This window comes from Neoarius graeffei, chromosome 6 (genome assembly GCF_027579695.1).
Source record: "Neoarius graeffei isolate fNeoGra1 chromosome 6, fNeoGra1.pri, whole genome shotgun sequence".
NCBI lineage: Eukaryota > Metazoa > Chordata > Actinopteri > Siluriformes > Ariidae > Neoarius > Neoarius graeffei.
The window spans coordinates 40,382,118-40,400,750 of record NC_083574.1 but is presented as its reverse complement, the minus strand read 5'-3'; the positions used below and the strand labels follow the sequence as shown (position 1 = coordinate 40,400,750).

The 18,633-nt window shown below is 40.9% G+C and overlaps 1 protein-coding gene across 2 annotated transcripts in view; it reads right to left on the bottom strand.

Moving 5' to 3' along the window:
- gan (gigaxonin) overlaps positions 1–18,633 on the bottom strand; it is a 97,181-nt gene that overhangs the window by 16,507 nt on the left and 62,041 nt on the right. For both annotated transcript variants that reach the window (XM_060923643.1, XM_060923644.1), the window contains exons 6-10: positions 18,510–18,622; positions 18,128–18,280; positions 17,890–18,026; positions 17,350–17,484; positions 16,509–16,618 (exon numbers count right to left, since the gene is read on the bottom strand). In XM_060923643.1, coding sequence (XP_060779626.1) covers positions 16,509–16,618; positions 17,350–17,484; positions 17,890–18,026; positions 18,128–18,280; positions 18,510–18,622 — 648 coding nt within the window. The remainder of the gene's footprint in view (positions 1–16,508; positions 16,619–17,349; positions 17,485–17,889; positions 18,027–18,127; positions 18,281–18,509; positions 18,623–18,633) is intronic.

Here is an 18,633-nt window from a genome sequence, read left to right as displayed (position 1 = left end):
GTACAGACGAACAACACGCAAAAATACACACAAACATAAAAAACGTGCACAGGTAGGGAGAGCTTGTAGCCGCAGCCGTTGTAGTAGAATTGTATATAGTAGGGTTTTCCCGAAGAAAAGGTAGAAGTAAAAGCAGAAGTAGAAGGCGGAATATGGCGTTTGACCTACAAGATGGCGTCTGTCACAATCTGGATCGGCTGTGACGTCACATGCAAGTGCTCCATACCGTGAGTAGAGAAAAACAAAATGGAGGAGTGTGTTGCTGAACCAACTGAGGACGAAATAAAAACTCTACTCGAAAACAAAACCCACAAAAAAAAAAATAAAAAAGCAACAAAATGTGGAATAAAAGTATTTGATGGTAAGAACATATCTTTTTTATTTTTCAAGCGTTATTAATATTATTATATCATTTTTCACAATTTGCTACTGTCATTTTGCTGGTTTGTTTACATTCTAAGCGGAAATTATTTTTGTCGGACGTTTCGTATAAAGATTTCATTTATCGAATTTGCAAAAAATAAAAATGCACCGTTTCTCAAAATCCAGTGAATGTGGATAGAATAAAACAGTTATTCCACTCCTCTATTCCTCGTTGGCTATCAGCTCATGTACGACTTGATTTGGTGGAATAACATTTTTTTCGGGGTCCGGTTTCCATCAAATCCTGTGCTCTGATTGTCTGGAGACTCGCCCATTCACAACAACAAACATAGTAGCAATTTTTGTCAACATTTAGCTTTTTTTAATAAGATTTATCTATAAGATTATCAAAAATCTTATAAATTTTTGCCAGCATTTCTCAGGAGAACAGCATTAATTTTACATCATGGATAGCGATAACGACAGTGTTCACAGCGAAAGCGAGTTTTACTACCATGAGGAAGAAGAAATAAAAGAAAACATTTCAGGAGAAAGCTAAAACCTCTAACTGTTGCTAACGCCGAGCAAAAACATGGCTGAATCCTGAATGACTCGTATTGGTATAAATAGAGGACTACATAGGCGGCAAAATGTAGTTGTTCTCCTGCCATGGAAGTGCACTTGTATACCGAGGAGGAAGCCATTTGCATTACAGCCGTGAATGAGGATTCAAAATGGCGGTTCGGCTCGGTTTTACCTTTCGGGCGCTCTCGTTTTCTGTTAGAATTTGGTAAAGAAAAAAAATATGATTTACCAGCTTAAGGTCGGTCCGTATGATGAAATACCGTGACCTCGGCCTTAAATACTGACCTCGGCCCAGAGGGCCTCGCTCAGTACTTTCAAGACCTCGGTCACGGTATTTCACGATACGGACTGGCTTGTCACTGGGGCAGTATCCTCTAAGGTACTTATTTGTACCCTTCATATACTGCTTGGGAACATATATGTACCTTTTTGGCTCTAAAAAGGTACACATGGTTACCCTGAGGTCCAATGATGGGGTACAACAGTATACACTGCAAAAAATGGCCTTTCAAAAATAAATAAAAGATTAAAACAAAGCATATTTACTTGAATCAGGTGAAAAAATCTGCCAATGGAACTAGTCAAATTTGGCTTGGTAAGATTTCTTAAAGTAAGATGAAAAATCTAACCTGTTTTCAGATGAAATAATTCCAAAATAAGATTGGGGAACTTATTATTATGCGAGATCTGATTCACTCAAAATAATCAAAATAGTTCTTATAACAAGATCGTACTTCTTACATATAGCCATTCAAGTCTTTTTTATTTCTTTCATTTTAAGGGTATTTCACTTAAATTCTTGACAAAGTCTTAGCAGTAAAAACTGAATTTAAGATAAATATACTAATATTAGGATTGTTAAATTCTACAACTAAGCATTGCTAGCTTAAAAGATTCTCCTTTTGTGACCTGTAATTAGCAAAATACTCTAGATATGAGACCAGAGACCATCTTGAATCAAGTTGACGACACGTGTAGCATTGCAACAAGTTTTTTTTTTTTCCCATTTCAACATTCAAACATTAAAACATCTCTTAAGATTCCACTTCCCCAGGACCTCAGGCACCAAAAAAAAAAAAAGTCTACGCATTTTGACTTACAGTGCTTACACAACGCCAAAGCAACAGTGCATTTTGGGGGCACTGACTATTCATGTGTACGAGGGGTTTACAAGATCAGGCACAAAAAAAACCCCCAAAAAAACAAAACACTGAACTTAAAGGTGGGGTATGAGATTTTTTTCAGGAGTATTTTTTACCATATTGCTTGAAAAGCTCCTCACACCCATGTTGCAAGCAGTACAATAGAAGGTTTGACCCAAAAACGAAATATTTTAATCCAGTCTACAGTGTAAAATAAAGGAAAAACGCCATCCAATCATATCGAGGTACCACCTCAAAATGATTGGATACTGACACGTCAATCAGACTGAAGCCTGAGCAGCCCGGCCCTTCTGTGTGTGTGTGTGTGTGTGTGTGTGTGTGTGAGAGAGAGAGAGAGAGCCAGCAGAGTGTTACACAGAAAGCGCAGGATTTTCTCAGTGCGCTCCCTCCAAACAACGGGGATTTACACGAAAACGGAAGGAGATATTCACAAAATTCTTTCACAGTGAGCGTCACAAGGATCTCCTGAACACACTGATGTAATTTTTTTGTCTGTAGTGTAAAAAATGAGGTCACTAGAGCGAGTTAAAAACAAGTGACTTTTCTGCCAAGTTTATAATGGCAGTCTATGTGGCTGCGCGGCTGCCCTCTCCTCACTTTCAGGCTTCTCATTCAAAAACTGCAAGTCCTATCGTGTAGGTAGACACATTGTGTGAATCAGGACAAGTGTGGCTACTACTTTTGAGAAAATTATGTGTGTGGAGTGAAAATTGGGGCTGAAAACACAGTTTAAATGAGAAAGTTTTACACTCTGCTCCACTGGTGTGTAACGCAATAGACACCCATTATAAAGGCTGATTTTCTCAGGCTTTATAAGGGGGAGGAGGGGTGGAGACGCGGGGTGGGAGCATGGCGAGGGCGGGCGGGTTTCTTTTCAAATTATGGCTTGCAGGAACCGTTATTCCAAAATCTCATACCCCACCTTTAACTCACAGCATTCCAAAAAGACCTCACTAAAACGCCCTCCACTCACTCATAGGCTTTTTGAAGGCACTTGTCTGGTCTAGAGTCTGTACAGCATCTAGAAGGAGCTCACTCTGAATGACTGATAAACAGTCGCAGTAAACTTAGGATCTGTAAGCTGGAGTTGAATTGTAATGAAAGATTTCAGTAAAGTTCATTTATTCCCAAAACAAGCATACTTTGTTTTTTTTTTCTTGAAACAAGATGAACCGCATTTGACAAATGTCCAAAATGTACTTACTTATTTAAAAAAAAAAACCCCATGTTTTAATTTCAAAGGTGCTCTAAATAAGACTTTTTCAAGACATTTTTGGCCCTTTTCCACTACCCTTTTTCAGCTCGCTTCAGCTCACTTCAGCCCGACACGGCTCACGTTTCGACTACCAAAGAACAGCACGACTCAGCTCGCTTCAGCCCTGCTTAGCCCCTAAAACTTGCACCGTTTTGGAGTGGGGCTGAAGTGAGCCAAACCGTGCCGAGTGAGGCTGGGGGCGTGAGCAGACACTCCCCTGTGCACTGATTGGTGGGGAGGAGTGTCCTCACATGCCCACACACGCCCCGCGAGCACGCTGGGATCTGTAAACACCGCAAACCCGGAAGGAGAAGAATTACGAGAATTTCTGAAGCCTTATGCGCCTCGCCTCATCTATACGCTCTTGCCAGTATCTGTCCGCGTTGTCGGTGACAACAAGCCACAGCACCAAGACCAGCAACACTAACGACTCCATGTCCTCCATGTTTATTGTTTACTATCCGGGTCGTGAGACTACCGCTTAAAAGATCACTGATGTCACTGTTTGCGCTGCTTAACGACATCACGTGATGTCCACCCACTTTCGCTAACTCCACCCAATGTGTCCACCCACTTCCAGCCAGCACGGTTCAGCGCGGTTGTAGTCAAAATGCAACTCCAACAGCCCCACTCAGCTCGACTCAGCATGGCACAGCTCAGCCCGACTCAGCCGCGTTTGTAGTGGAAAAGCGGCATTTGTCTCTACAAGATTTTCAAGATGGACTGTCTAAAAACTAGCCTTTCTAGCTAAATGAGGTTTTGCTTGTTGGGCAATTATGTCTTATAATAAGGGTGGCTAGATGTTTTGACTTGAAAATAGACAAATAAACTTCCTAAGATTTTTATTTTTTGCAGTGTAGACTGTACTTTGAGGGACAGAAACAGACCCCTATTTCTGACAGTGTAGACACGGTCGAGGCGAGGTATGGCAGAGACCCGGCTTGTTAGTGATCTCCGAGATGACGAGTGCAGTGGTGTTGATGGCAGTGTTAGTGTGACAGTTGAGTGTACAGATGAGGAGGTAGAGAAAGCCGGACAGACTAAAGGACTAAAGCGCTGCCGCATCACTGTTCACAAGGGTTAAATCCCACTGGCACCACTATGAGCAGGTATTGGAACGGCACTGTGGGTAATGTCGGAAACTGCTAACCAATGTGAAACGATTAGATTAATATGAATAATCAAGAATACAGATTCGTACGCAAGGATAGATTTTTGACATTAAAATACTTTTTTAAAAAAATGAAAAAGAAAAGCAGTATTTCTGGTAAAGCAAGTCAAACCAATCACGAGTAACAATTTCTCCTCTGAGCAAACGACGGAGCAAACATTAGCATCTGTTCATGTCTACTTCTAAACAAAGAGCATGTTTACATCTCTGAATAACGCTCAAGTGTGCATACATTGAACACCTAAAATATCAACATGTCCCGTTTAAACAATGAGCTTCATCTCACATATTGCGAAAGCAGCCTATTATGAATGTTTATCAAGAGGTTAATTGCGTCGCTGAGCGTCCTGGCAAAAACCCTGAGGTGATATTTATCTAGCGCCAGCTTCCTTGTAGCATTTTTGAGCTTAGTGTAACATCCAACCACGAGTACATTCAGCAATAAGAGCAATAAGTACAGCACTAGTCAAAACGGTTATAACGGTTAAGACAATCAAAAAGAAACAACCATCAAACAGCTACGGAAGCCGCGAGAGGCCCTTCATATAATCTTTTTTTATTCACCTTGTTATCCCGAGATAACGACATAATTAATTCAGGATCTCGAGAAAACAACACAACTAATTCGAGATCTCGAGAAAACAAAACCGTTATTTCATGATCTCGAGTAAACAGCTGAGAAATGGTTCATTCAGGTGCGCCAAGAGACTTGTGATATGCTGACTTTGGGGCTATTTCTCATTCTGTATAGACGCAACTTTGGTCATTAGAATGTCTGGAATAATCGATCACCTAATAAGGCAATATTTTGATCAGGGGTTGACACAGGGAGAGATTGCATTAAGTCTTTTAATAAGGGATAATTTCAAAATTAGTCTGCGGACTGGCCCGGCTTCGTCTCTACCGACAGAGATACAATGATCCAGCTGAGATCATGAAATAATTGTTTTGTTTTCTCGAGATCTCGAATTAGTTGTGTTGTTTTCTCAGGATCCTGAATTAATTATGTCGTTATCTCGGAATGACGGTTTTGTTTTCTCGAGATCTCGAATTAGTTGTGTTGTTTTCTCGAGATCTCGAATTAGTTGCGTTGTTTTCTCGAGATCCTGAATTAATTATGTCGTTATCTCGGGATAACAAGGTGAATAAAAAAAAGGATTATACGAAGGGCTTCTCTCGGCTTCCGTAAACAGCAACTAAAATCAAGATTAAAGAAATGCTTTGAGCGGTCTCTGCTAAATCTGCACTGCTAATGAATATTCTGTTCCCGAATTCTTGCTCGTTGATTTGGGTTTAACCTTTGGGATCAGTCTTGGGTTGGACTTAAAAAAAAAAAAAAAAAACCACCTGGATTAAAATCTGATGCTAATACAATAAAAGATTCAAGAGCTCGCTTTAGGAGGTTTCAAATGTTTTTTTTTTTATTTTTTATATTTTGTGTGCGCTTTGTTTAGGACTCTAGCTGCTGAATTTTTTTTCATGACAATATCAGCTTTTTTTTTTTTAATTTACAGAGATGGCTGATGATGTCTTCCAATGTAAATTAAAGTGCATATTCTGGACCAATTTTGTTTTTTTTTTATATGAAAGAATGTCCCTTTACACACTCATCCAGAAGGGTAATTTTGCACAAGGCCATCTGTCGACAGCAGAAAAAAATAAAATAACAAAACGCGTCTGGAAAAATCCCAAGGGAGTCTGGAGCCAGATTCGTGACGTTATCTGCGGAAGCGCCAGCAGGCTGCGCGAGCTTTGCATGGTTTCAGTGCACAGCCTGTGTAGACCAAGCGCTCCCATTTCTCTCTCATTGTCCGGTCTTTTGGGAAACGATGAGTACTAATCCCATCAAGATTGGTGTTGCTACACCCTCCTACAATACATCTGTTAACCATTTTAATAATTACGCGATAACGTTGAAGAAATTTGCAGAAAACCACCAGGTCGTTTTCTCATAAACAAACCAGCGCTGACGTAGGATTCAGAGGGAGGTGTCCCGCACGCGACGTCACGAAAATCAATGTTTGCCGGGAAATCCAAATGCCAAGTTTTTTCAGAGGCGGACCAATTCGCCTCAAATGGCTTGATTTCAACTGAATTTCTCCGGTATTGCGCAAGGTAAAAAACAAAAAATTGCAGAGAATGCAGAATGTGACAGATATTTGACCAAAGTTTAATATAAAATAGGAGAATTACATTGATCTTACGCCTGAATTTACCCGTGATATGCACTTTAATGAGGAAAAAAAGTATTAAAAAAAAAATAAAATACATAATGTATACAGCAGCACCACCACCACAATTCCTTCATTTAATGGTCATAAGTATATAATTTTTTAAAGTACATCATCTGTGCCATAATGTTTAAAAAAAAAAAAACACTCAAAGATCTAATTACTACACATGCTTTAGTTTAGTAATATTACACAACTTGGCTAACATGCTCGTAATAACAATCACTCAACATACTCTTTTAAAGGTTTCTGAACATATGGCGCTTATGTTTTCTTCCAGTTCAATTGTGTTTAAGGACACGCACATGTACACAAGGACTTAAAAAAAAAAAAAAAGGGGGGGGGGGGTGAGTTAACAAGAATTAAATGAGGAAAACACAAGATATTCTTAACTATTGAAAAACCTTACTCTTTCAGATCCTCTTGGGAATCTAACATGGCGCTTTACTCAATGCGGTTAAAGGAATACTCCAACATTTTAACCTGATGTCAATCCACTGCATCTGTTGCATGTGCAACTTCTAACGGATGTCTGCAAAAAACATTTTTGTAAAACGCTTTCATTAAGGCCCTGTCCACACGGCAACAGATTCACGTGAATCCGATAAAATTGTCTATCGTTTCAGCCTAGCGTCCACACGGCACCGGCGTTTTGGGTGCCCCAAAACGATATTTTTTGAGAACGGTTTCCAGAGTGGAAAAATCTGGCAACGGCGCCGTTGCGAAGTCGTCTGGATGAGTAGAACGGATTTGTTTACGATGACGTCACAACCACATGACTAGAACAAGCAGCACTCACTCATTCACACCGGGTAGAAGAAGGGGTTTATGCGCATGCGTCCTACTTCTTCTATTGTTCTGGTGTCTCCGATGGGACCGTCTTACAGCGCACGTAGAGGTGTGGCATGTGTATTGCATCGTTTTCAGCAAGCGTTGCGCTGCCATATGGACCTGATATTTTACTGATCCGTTGCCCATGTGGACGCGATATTTTTTTTACCCGCTAAAAAAAAAATCTCGTTGCCGTTGTCGTGTGGATGTAGCCTAATTCTTCAGTCAGTCGAAGGCGCCCCCCCACCCCAATTATACTTGAAATCGTTGTACATTAACAGGAAGGAATTTACGCTTTCATGTTATCACTAAAGTCTTAAAGTGCCTCAGTCGGCATATCAGGCGAAAATTCAAATTCAGTCCAAATTGCTTGAAACTGCTTTCATTGCGTTCAGAATTGAATGCAGAACAACATACTTTTTGCAGAATTAAAATATGTTTATCTTTTCTTGAACTATTACAAATCAAAGATTGAAAAAAACGGCTTAAATTTTAGAAAACTGCTGTAATATTCTGTTTTTGGATCACATGGTCCAAAATGGGCTTCATTAACCAATGAGATTGAATGTTTTTTCTTAATAACTTTTTTTATTTTTCCAATATATTTACATGGAAATTGGCAGACACATAGATGGTTGTATACTGAATACAAAGTTTGAAAAATTCGTAAAAACAAATTATGCAAATTAGTAGTTAATTAGTATTAATTATGCTAATTAAATAAAAATGTTCAATCGGTACACTCAATAAAAAAGTAATGAAAGATTATTTCTAATCCCCTCTTTGTGCTCTGTAGGCCTTTGTATTTCTCAAAAGTAGGGCCTACGAGTGTTTATATTAAAGAATATAAATTATCTCATCTCATTATCCGTAGCTGCCTTATCCTGTTCTACAGGGTCGCAGGCAAGCTGGAGTCTATCCCAGCTGACTACGGGTGAAAGGCGGGGTACACCCTGGACAAGTTGCCAGGTCATCACAGGGCTGACACATAGACACAGACAACCATTCACACTCACATTCACACCTACGCTCAATTTAGAGTCACCAGTTAACCTAACCTGCATGTCTTTGGACTGTGGGGGAAACCGGAGCACCCGGAGGAAACCCACGCGGACACGGGGAGAACATGCAAACTCCACACAGAAAGGCCCTCGCCGGCCACGGGGCTCAAACCCAGAACCTTCTTGCTGTGAGGCGACAGCGCTAACCACTACACCACCGTGCCGCCCAAATATAAATTATTCTTATTTCAATTCATATTCACAGCTTTCAAGGCTAACCTCAAAAGAATGAAAAAAAAGGAACACCCAATAAACAATTCCAGTTAATTGAACTGAAATTGACGCTTGCGTTTCTGATTTTTTAAAATCTCATTCCGACCACTAAGATTTCAATATTTTTCATCCAAACAACTCGTTATATTCCAAAACAGTGATTTATTTACATGAATCAGTTTGATTTGAAAAAATAAGTAGGTAAAGCTATGAAAACTCACTTCAAAGTCTCCCACGAATCACAACATCAAAACTAGCTGACGGAAAATTTTGCTGAATACTTCATCAGAAACAGAGAGCGAGAGAACATCCCTATAAAAGTTATCTGATTGATATTCATGAGTAATCCAGTCAGAAACCGATCAGAAGGGGTGTTCACACGGCAACTTTTACTCCGGTGTAGCACCGGGGCTGCCCCGGTAGAGCGTTCACACGGTACAAAGTTATACCGGTGTAGCCCCTGAAAGCTGCTTAAACCGGTGCAAATCTAACCCTGCTCGGGAGGTGGTTTAAGAAATTTACTCCGGAGTAAATGCTAGTTTGCGGGGCAGCACCGATATAAAATGGGCCGTCTGAACGCTACAGGGGTAGACTCGCTACGTGTGAGGAGAGTTGATTACATACGGGCATTGCATAATTTGCATCCTGGTATTTTGCGCTTCCAAAATGGCGAATATCAACAACAACAGAACTGCGTGTCTTCCAGTGTTGCCAGATTGAGCGGTTTTAAGTGCATTTTGGCAGATTTGAACATATTTTGGGCTGGAAAACGTCAGCAGTATCTGTCAACACTGGTGTCTTCATCCACGTTGTTTTCCCGGCGCTTGGTGATGCCATGACGATCGGGAAAAGGAAGTACATTTTCAGCCATGCGCATATTTCATTTCCGCATTATTACTATCGTATAGCACGGTCGCAAAAACTGCTATGTGAACGGAAGTGGGGCTGCACCGGTGCTAACACGCTTCTCTCTAGTAAGCAGGTTTGTGACGTGTGAACGCTCCACAAAATTTACACCGGTGTAAGATATATCGCAACAAAATACATCGGTGCAGCATCGATGCAAATATGTGCCGTGTGAACACCCCTAGAGAGCCTGACTGCTTTACTGTGACTCAAAAAGCGCCGTCAGTTTCCCGACGTCCCGCGAGCAGAGACTGAACTCTGTTGTACCAACTTTCAACCTGCTGTTACTCCCAAAGTACTGAACAGATCTTAATAAGATACATTTCTTTGGAAAGCAAAGATAAACTTTTTAATAATAGTATTCACGATAGAAAATATTCAAGAGTTAAGCAATGACCGGTTTGGAAACTTAGATGAGCGTCTGCATGCAGAATTTTCATAGCACGGGCAGCGAGCGTCTGATATGCCTAGCGTCAGTTTCTAGATGAAGACACATGATACCACAGAACCTTCGAAAAAGTGGAAATAAGCAGAATTTCTTTTTTACTCAGATGGACGAACCTCTATAAACGCTTTAGCGAAACATTTTCTCAAGTCCGTCTCATTGTCATACTTTTATTATTATTATTATGTAGCAGTTGTAGGCATGAATTGATGTTCAAACACAAACAGTTATTAGTAAAATGCAACAACTGCAATTGAATCTTGATCAAGGTTGTGGTGAAGCCAGAGCCCTTTTTTTTTTTTTTTTGAAGCTTATAAAAAATAAAAGACTCCGAGAGCGCCAATATCATGTGTCAGATGCATACAGTGGTGCTTGAAACACTTTTGTGAACCCTTTGGAATTTTCTATATTTCTGCATAAATTAGACAAGTCATTCCGCCAAAGAACGGTTCAAGAAGAATAAAAGTAATGTTTCTGAGTAAAAATCCTGACCTTATTCAAACAGAAATGTTATGTGAGCAGTTCATGTGAGGAAAGTCACCAATGTCCCTCAGTTGAAGCTGTTCTGTATGGAAGAACGCGCTAAAATTCCTCCGAATCGGTGTGCAGGAGTGAGCAACAGTTACAGGAAACATTCAGTTGCAGTTATTTTTACACAAAGAGGTCACACCAGATAGCAAAACTTCACATCCTCTGCCACTCACAGATATGTAATATTGGATCTAGGGGTCGACCGATAATCGGCCTGGCCGATATATCAGGCCGATATTCTGCATTTTTAGGGTTATCGGTACCGTCCATAATTTCCACCGATATGCCGATAACATGACTTTTTGCAGCCATTTCGTTCCTAACGCGACTGTCACTGCACGTCCTTTCCTGCACTCGCCTCTCTGAGTTCAAGAACACGGTCCCGCCCACCACAACATCTGATTTGTTTGGCACAAGAGATATAGCCAATCGACACGTGTAGCTAAACGCTGTGAACTGTTTCAAGGCGGCCGTACGGGCACTCGGGCAGAAGCGGCACAAGGGATACAGCCAATCAACACGCGTAGCTAAACGCTGTGAACTGTTTCAAGGCGGCCGTATGGACACTCGGGCAGAAGCAGATCCCACTTCAAGGTAAGGACACGCTGCTTTTGCCACAATAAGTCACAAACACACAAGTTGCAAAAGCACAACATTATATGTTTACATTCTTCATCTACTACTCGTTAAAATTGTCCATTTGCATCTGTGTAGCCAGGCAAACTTAGCTTACGGAAGGAAGCACTTGAATTAGCCTACAACCAACTAGCCTCGCTGAAACTACATGTAATGCTTCCTTCACTACAATATAATCCTCCTAAATTGGGAATATTAGGCTTGGGCATTAAAAGCATTAGAATGTAGATGGTTACTTGTTAAGTTGTTACATAATAGGGAGTGATAGCCTACTTTATGTTTGATTTTACTTTTTAAAAAATGCTGCAGGCAGCTCCCTACACTTGATTTGTTATTTAAAAACTATTTGAAGTTGGTAAGTCTTACTTAGTTCTTAGTGTAAAAGAATCCAGAGTGTATTTTCATTTATTTTCCACTGAAAATGGTGAGCTGTAATATAGTAGGGAGTGATTTATTTTTTTATTGGTGAATATTTATTTTATTATTATTTTATTTCTCATTTTATTCTAACTAATGTTTGACTTTATTGTGCAAATGCTGCTGGCATCTCCCTGCACAAAATTTCATGTTCAATTTTACAATTAAACATGCATTTCATGGATATGAAGGTCTGTGTCAGTGTGTGCTATGTTTAATTTCATGTGAATTATAATGTTTACATTTATCGGTTGCACATATCGGTTATCGGCATCCCAATTCCATAATAATCGGTATCGGTATCGGCCCTGAAAAAAACATATCGGTCGATCCCTAATTGGATCATTTTCCTCAATAAATAAATGACTGAGTACAATACGTTTGTCTCATTTGTTTAACTGGGTTCTCTTTATCTACTTTTAGGACTTGTGTGAAAATCTGATGATGTTTTAGGTCATATTTATGCAGAAATATAAAAACTCGAGGGTTCTTCAAGCAGCAGTGTGTGTGTGTGTGTGTGTGTGTGTGTGTGTGTGTACACGCGCATGTGTATATTTAACAGTTATTCCACAAAATCAAGTCGTATATGAGCTGATACCTGATGAGACGTGTAGCACCGAGTTAGCTGTAAGCCATGTACGTCGAGACTGAGTGGAATAACTGTTTTATTCGATCCACATTCACTGGATTTTGAGAAACGGAGCATTTTTATTTTTTTGCAAACTTGATAAATAAAAACTTTACACAAAAAGGCCGACAAAATCATTTCCGCTTAGAATGTAAACAAACCAGCGAAATGACAGTAGCAATTTGTGAAAAATGCTAATAATAATCAATCATTCTTGAAAAATAAAATAATTTAAAAAAAGATACGTTCTTACCATCAAATACTTTTATTCCTTATTTTGTTACTTTTTTGTATTTTTGGGGTTTTGTTTTCAAGTTTTTATTTTGTCCTCAGTTGGTTCAGCAACACGCTCCGCCATTTTGTTTTTCTCTACTCATGGTATACGAGTACCATGGTACACGACTGCTCATATCCAGTGAATGGATAGAATTAAAAAAAAAAAGTCTATATATGGCACGGTGGTGTAGTGGCTAGCGCTGTCGCCTCACAGCAAGAAGGTCCGGATTCAAGCCCTGTGGCCGGCGAGGGCCTTTCTGTGCGGAGTTTGCATGTTCTCCCCGTGTCCGCGTGGGTTTCCTCCGGGTGCTCCGGTTTCCCCCACAGTCCAAAGACATGCAGGTTAGGTTAACTGGTGACTCTAAATTGACCGTAGGTGTGAATGTGAGTGTGAATGGTTGTCTGTGTCTATGTGTCAGCCCTGTGATGACCTGGCGACTTGTCCAGGGTGTACCCCGCCTTTCGCCCGTAGTCAGCTGGGATAGGCTCCAGCTCGCCTGCGACCCTGTAGAACAGGATAAAGCGGCTAGAGATAATGGATGGAAATATAAAATAATCAAAAGTTTGGACACACCTAATTCAACAGTTGTTCTTTATTTTTAAATAAATATTGATCTGATCCTATACGCCAGCCAGATCCCTACGCTCTGCTACTACTGGTCATCCGGCTCCTCCTCCCCAGCCTGCTCAAGACCGCTGTCTGTCCTGGCTCTCCGTTGGTGGAATGACCTTCCTATCGATGTCAGATCTGCCGACTCCCTGACCAACTTCAAGTGCAGACTGAAGATCCACCTCTTCAGGCCCACTGTGTAATCACGGAGCTGTCTCGGCGGTCTTGACCAACCCAGGCTGTGTACTGTCTAGTCTGGTCATGATGACTAAGTATTAGCTGTTGGAGTTTAATTTTTCTTTGTTTAGTTGTATTTTGTCAGCTCATTTGTATTGTTGAATTGTTTTGTTTGCCTTGGCTGTTTAGTGACTGTTGTTACTTCAACAGAATATTACACAAGGTCTTATTTTGTCATACCATGAGTTGGCCTAGTGGTTAGTGTTCCCGCCTATTGACCGGGAGATTGCGAGTTCTACTCGCGGTCAGGTCATACCAAAGCCCATCATAAAAACGGTACCTACTGGCAAGGCACGCTGCAATACAGATGCAAGTGGGGAGTCAAACTCTCGCAGTTACCAGAGGACTAGCCCCCCCCCACTGTAACCCCAGCTGTGTAGGCGAGAGGCCAAGGGCTATGGAAATGGAGATCGGAGCCGTACCCATACGCCTTAAAGAGCTGGTTAGTACTGGGACAGAAGACTGCCTGGAAAGACCAGATTCTGGCATGAAAGGGACTTTGATTTTGTTATTCTGTCAATTGTTCATTTGGCACTAGAACTTTCTTGTCTCGAAGTTCAGCACTTCTTGTACCTGACTTTTGCACTTGTTGTACGCTGCTCTGCATAAGAGCATCTGCTAAATGCCATGTAATGTAATGTAATTAAGACACTTCACGTCTTAAAGTAATGACGGATGTCGTTTCTCTTTACTTACGTGAGCGGTTCTCGACATAACATGGATTACTACAGTTGTTGAATAAGGTCATTTACTGTATTTTTACTGTTTACTGTTTGATCTCAAACACATTAAGAAGGCAAGAAATTGCACTAATTACCTTTTGACGAGGCACCTGTTCATTGAAAAGCGTTCCAGGTGACTACCTCATGAAGCTGGTTAAGAGAATGCCAATAGTGTGCAAAGCGTCATTAAGGTAAATGCTGGCTACATTGAAGAATCTAAAATATCAAACATTTTTAACACTTTTTTTTTTTTTTGTTTACCACATACAGTGGGGCAAAAAAGTATTTAGTCAGCCACCAATTGTGCAAGTTCTCCCACTTAAAAAGATGAGAGAGGCCTGTAATTTTCATCATAGGTATACTTCAACTATGAGAGACAGAATGAGAAGAAAAAAAATCCAGAAACTCACAATGTCTGATTTTTAAAGAATTTATTTGTAAATTATGGTGGAAAAGAAGTATTTGGTCAATAACAAAAGTTCATCTCAATACTTTGTTATATACCCTTTGTTGGCAATGACAGAGGTCAAACGTTTTCTGTAAGTCTTCACAAGGTTTTCACACACTGTTGCTGGTATTTTGGCCCATTCCTCCATGCAGATCTCCTCTAGAGCAGTGATGTTTTGGGGCTGTCGCTGGGCAACACGGACTTTCAACTCCCTCCAAAGATTTTCTATGGGGTTGAGATCTGGAGACTGGCTAGGCCACTCCAGGACCTTGAAACGCTTCTTACGAAGCCACTCCTTCGTTGCCCGGGCGGTGTGTTTGGGATCATTGTCATGCTGAAAGACCCAGCCACGTTTCATCTTCAATGCCCTTGCTGATGGAAGGAGGTTTTCACTCAAAATCTCACGATACATGGCCCCATTCATTCTTTCCTTTACACGGATCAGTCGTCCTGGTCCCTTTGCAGAAAAACAGCCCCAAAGCATGATGTTTCCACCCCCATGCTTCACAGTAGGTATGGTGTTCTTTGGATGCAACTCAGCATTCTTTCTCCTCCAAACATGACAAGTTGAGTTTTTACCAAAAAGTTCTATTTTGGTTTCATCTGACATTCTCCCAATCCCCTTCTGGATCATCCAAATGCTCTCTAGCAAACTTCAGACGGGCCTGGACATGTACTGGCTTAAGCAGGGGGACACGTCTGGGACTGCAGGATTTGAGTCCCTGGCGGCGTAGTGTGTTACTGATGGTAGCCTTTGTTACTTTGGTCCCAGCTCTCTGCAGGTCATTCACTAGGTCCCCCCGTGTGGTTCTGGGATTTTTGCTCACCGTTCTTGTGATCATTTTGACCCCACGGGGTGAGATCTTGTGTGGAGCCCCAGATCAAGGGAGATTATCAGTGGTCTTGTATGTCTTCCATTTTCTAATAATTGCTCCCACAGTTGATTTCTTCACACCAAGCTGCTTACCTATTGCAGATTCAGTCTTCCCAGCCTGGTGCAGGTCTACAATTTTGTTTCTGGTGTCCTTTGACAGCTCTTTGGTCTTGGCCATAGTGGAGTTTGGAGTGTGACTGTTTGAGGTTGTGGACAGGTGTCTTTTATACTGATAACGAGTTCAAACAGGTGCCATTAATACAGGTAACGAGTGGAGGACAGAGGAGCCTCTTAAAGAAGAAGTTACAGGTCTGTGAGAGCCAGAAATCCTGCTTGTTTGTAGGTGACCAAATACTTATTTTACCGAGGAATTTACCAATTAATTCATTAAAAATCCTACAATGTGATTTCCTGGATTCTTTCCCCCCATTCTGTCTCTCATAGTTGAAGTGTACCTATGAAGAAAATTACAGGCCTCTCTCATCTTTTTAAGTGGGAGAACTTGCACAATTGCTGGCTGACTAAATACTTTTTTGCCCCACTGTAATCCCATACATGTTATTTCATTGTTTTGATTAGGTGTGTCCAAACTTTTGGCTGGTACTCTGTCTGTGTGCATGTGCACGTTATACGTGTCTAATAAACGGCTCAATTTTAAGTTTTTCCTTTCACGAACATCTCAGATATTTGTCACTCATGTACATCTATCCCTTCTTTGGAATTTCAAAATATTAGAGTAATTAAAAATGAGTCTTGACCATTTGCTAAAATGTGTGTTTTTGAACCGATCCAAAGCTAAAAGGGGTGGTCTGAGTTTTGATAAAAAGATTACCAACAAGTTCACCGGCAGCGGCGTGGGGGGGGGGAATAATGTGAGAAAAATTGTAAGTGTATCCTGGGCTTACCTGTGTCCAGTTCTCCTACCACATAAATACTGGCCCCAATGGGAACAGCTCCGTACACGAATGACGATGTAGTGTGTATGCACAGGTTCTGATCATCGAGCAGCACCCACCTGTCGGTTTAGAACAGCGGCAAAAGATTTACAGGGATGCAATTCATGATATAACACATTATTCTATCCACATTCACTGGATATGAGCAATCACATGTTCCGATTGGCTACTGGACTACTAAGCTATCAGCTCATATATAGCCTGAGCAGAGAAAAACAAAATGGTGGAAACCGTACTTGAAAACAACCCCCCCAAAAGCAAAAAGATATGGAATGAAAGTATTTATTTTTTTCACAAATTGCTAATGTCACTTCACTGGTTTGTTTACATTCTTCACCTTTAAGCATTAAAACTTGTTGAATTTTTATTTTTATTTTTTTAAGATTGTTTCAAAAGCTCAAAGAAGTTTGAAAATTACATCACATCACTGAACTGTCCAATGAAGACTTAACTGTCTAAAGCTATTCTATACCTCGGCATGACAGCAAGACGGCACTTTCTACAAAAAGCAACACTAAAGTCAATTCAGGCAGTCAATTCGTTTTGTAAAAAAGCTTTTATTTATCAAATTTGGGGAAAAAAACAACAACATTGCTCCGTTTCTCAAAATCCAGTGAATGTGGATATAATAAAACAGTTATTCCACTCAATCTCGTCGTACATGGCTTACAGCCAACTCGGTGCTATGTGCCTCGTCGGCTATCGGCTCATGTACGATTCGATTTTGTGGAATAACTGTTAAATGTCTCAACAAGAAATCCTTACGCGATCGCCACTTTGAAAAACCCACCTTTTCAATTCATCATGAAAAAACTCCGACTTGCAGATAGTCATTTGACTGGACTCGGGGTTATCTGCATCTCGGCTCCTCACTCCTCCAAACACATAGAGCTCCTGACCTACACCACACGCTACGGCGCCAAACCTGCAGCCAACATCCGTAACTAATATTAGCTTTCTGGAGTCTACGCAAACATGATCGCGCAAACTAAAACAGAAACAGAACATTCTTATTCTCCAGTCTGTTTCAACACAAACACACACACACACACGTGCACAATACAGAGTCACTTATGAGAAGACTGAGTCATTCCATGTTGTCGGATGTGTAACCTTAACATGTTTAAACACAACACGGGTGAAACGAGACACTATTTTGGAAAGCAATAATACTTTATCAGGATATACTCTGACGTGTGTTCCTTGAACCAGAGTGAGTCAGTGTGTGTTCTGATCTTTTTCTCTCGAGCGCTTCCCCTTTATATGAACACTACTTCCATTTTAGTAACATTTCACCACAGCCTGTAATTTGTTCTGCATGTTTTTCTACCTCCTCTCCTTTAGAGGGCAGAGTGTAGTCCACTGCTGAGTCTTAGGGTCGTAACATTCCACTGAGTCATAAATTTTCCCGTAAGATCCTCCTCCCATGACATAGAGCTTCTTCTTCATTGTAGCACAGCAACCAAACTGAACAATGAAAGAGAAACATGCATTTGTCGAACACGTTTTGGTCAAATGTGGGATTAACAACCGAATCCCACTGAAGCACTTGTGTTTTTCTGTCCCACCTTTCGGACAGTAGTCATGCTGGTCTGGGAGGTCCAGTTATTAAGGTGAGGGTCAAATACTTCCATCGTGAGGAGGACTTCAGTGTCCTCATTCTCCCCACCCAGCACGTAGATTAGTCCATCCATCTCGGCAATACAGAAGTGCTGCCTTGCCTAACCACACCAGAAACAACAACAACAGTAGTCAAACACTGACACCTGGTGTTATGCTATGGTTTGTCTTTTCATATCTAATGCAGCCATGTTGTTTTTCAGCATGCAAGTTGAAAAGCGTGTGTGTGCACACTGCCCCTAGCGGCGGTAACAACTAAGCTTTTACATAGAATGGGGGGGAAGAAAAATTTCTGAAGGTTAACCTGCTTGTTACTGTTGTTAGAGATACCTGGTTCATTGGTGGAATGTGTGCCCAGGTGTTCGTCTCTGGGTTGTATTTCTCTCCACTACTCAACACAGTCTTGTTTTCATCCATTCCCCCAATCGCAAAAAGACAGCCATCTGATCAGGAA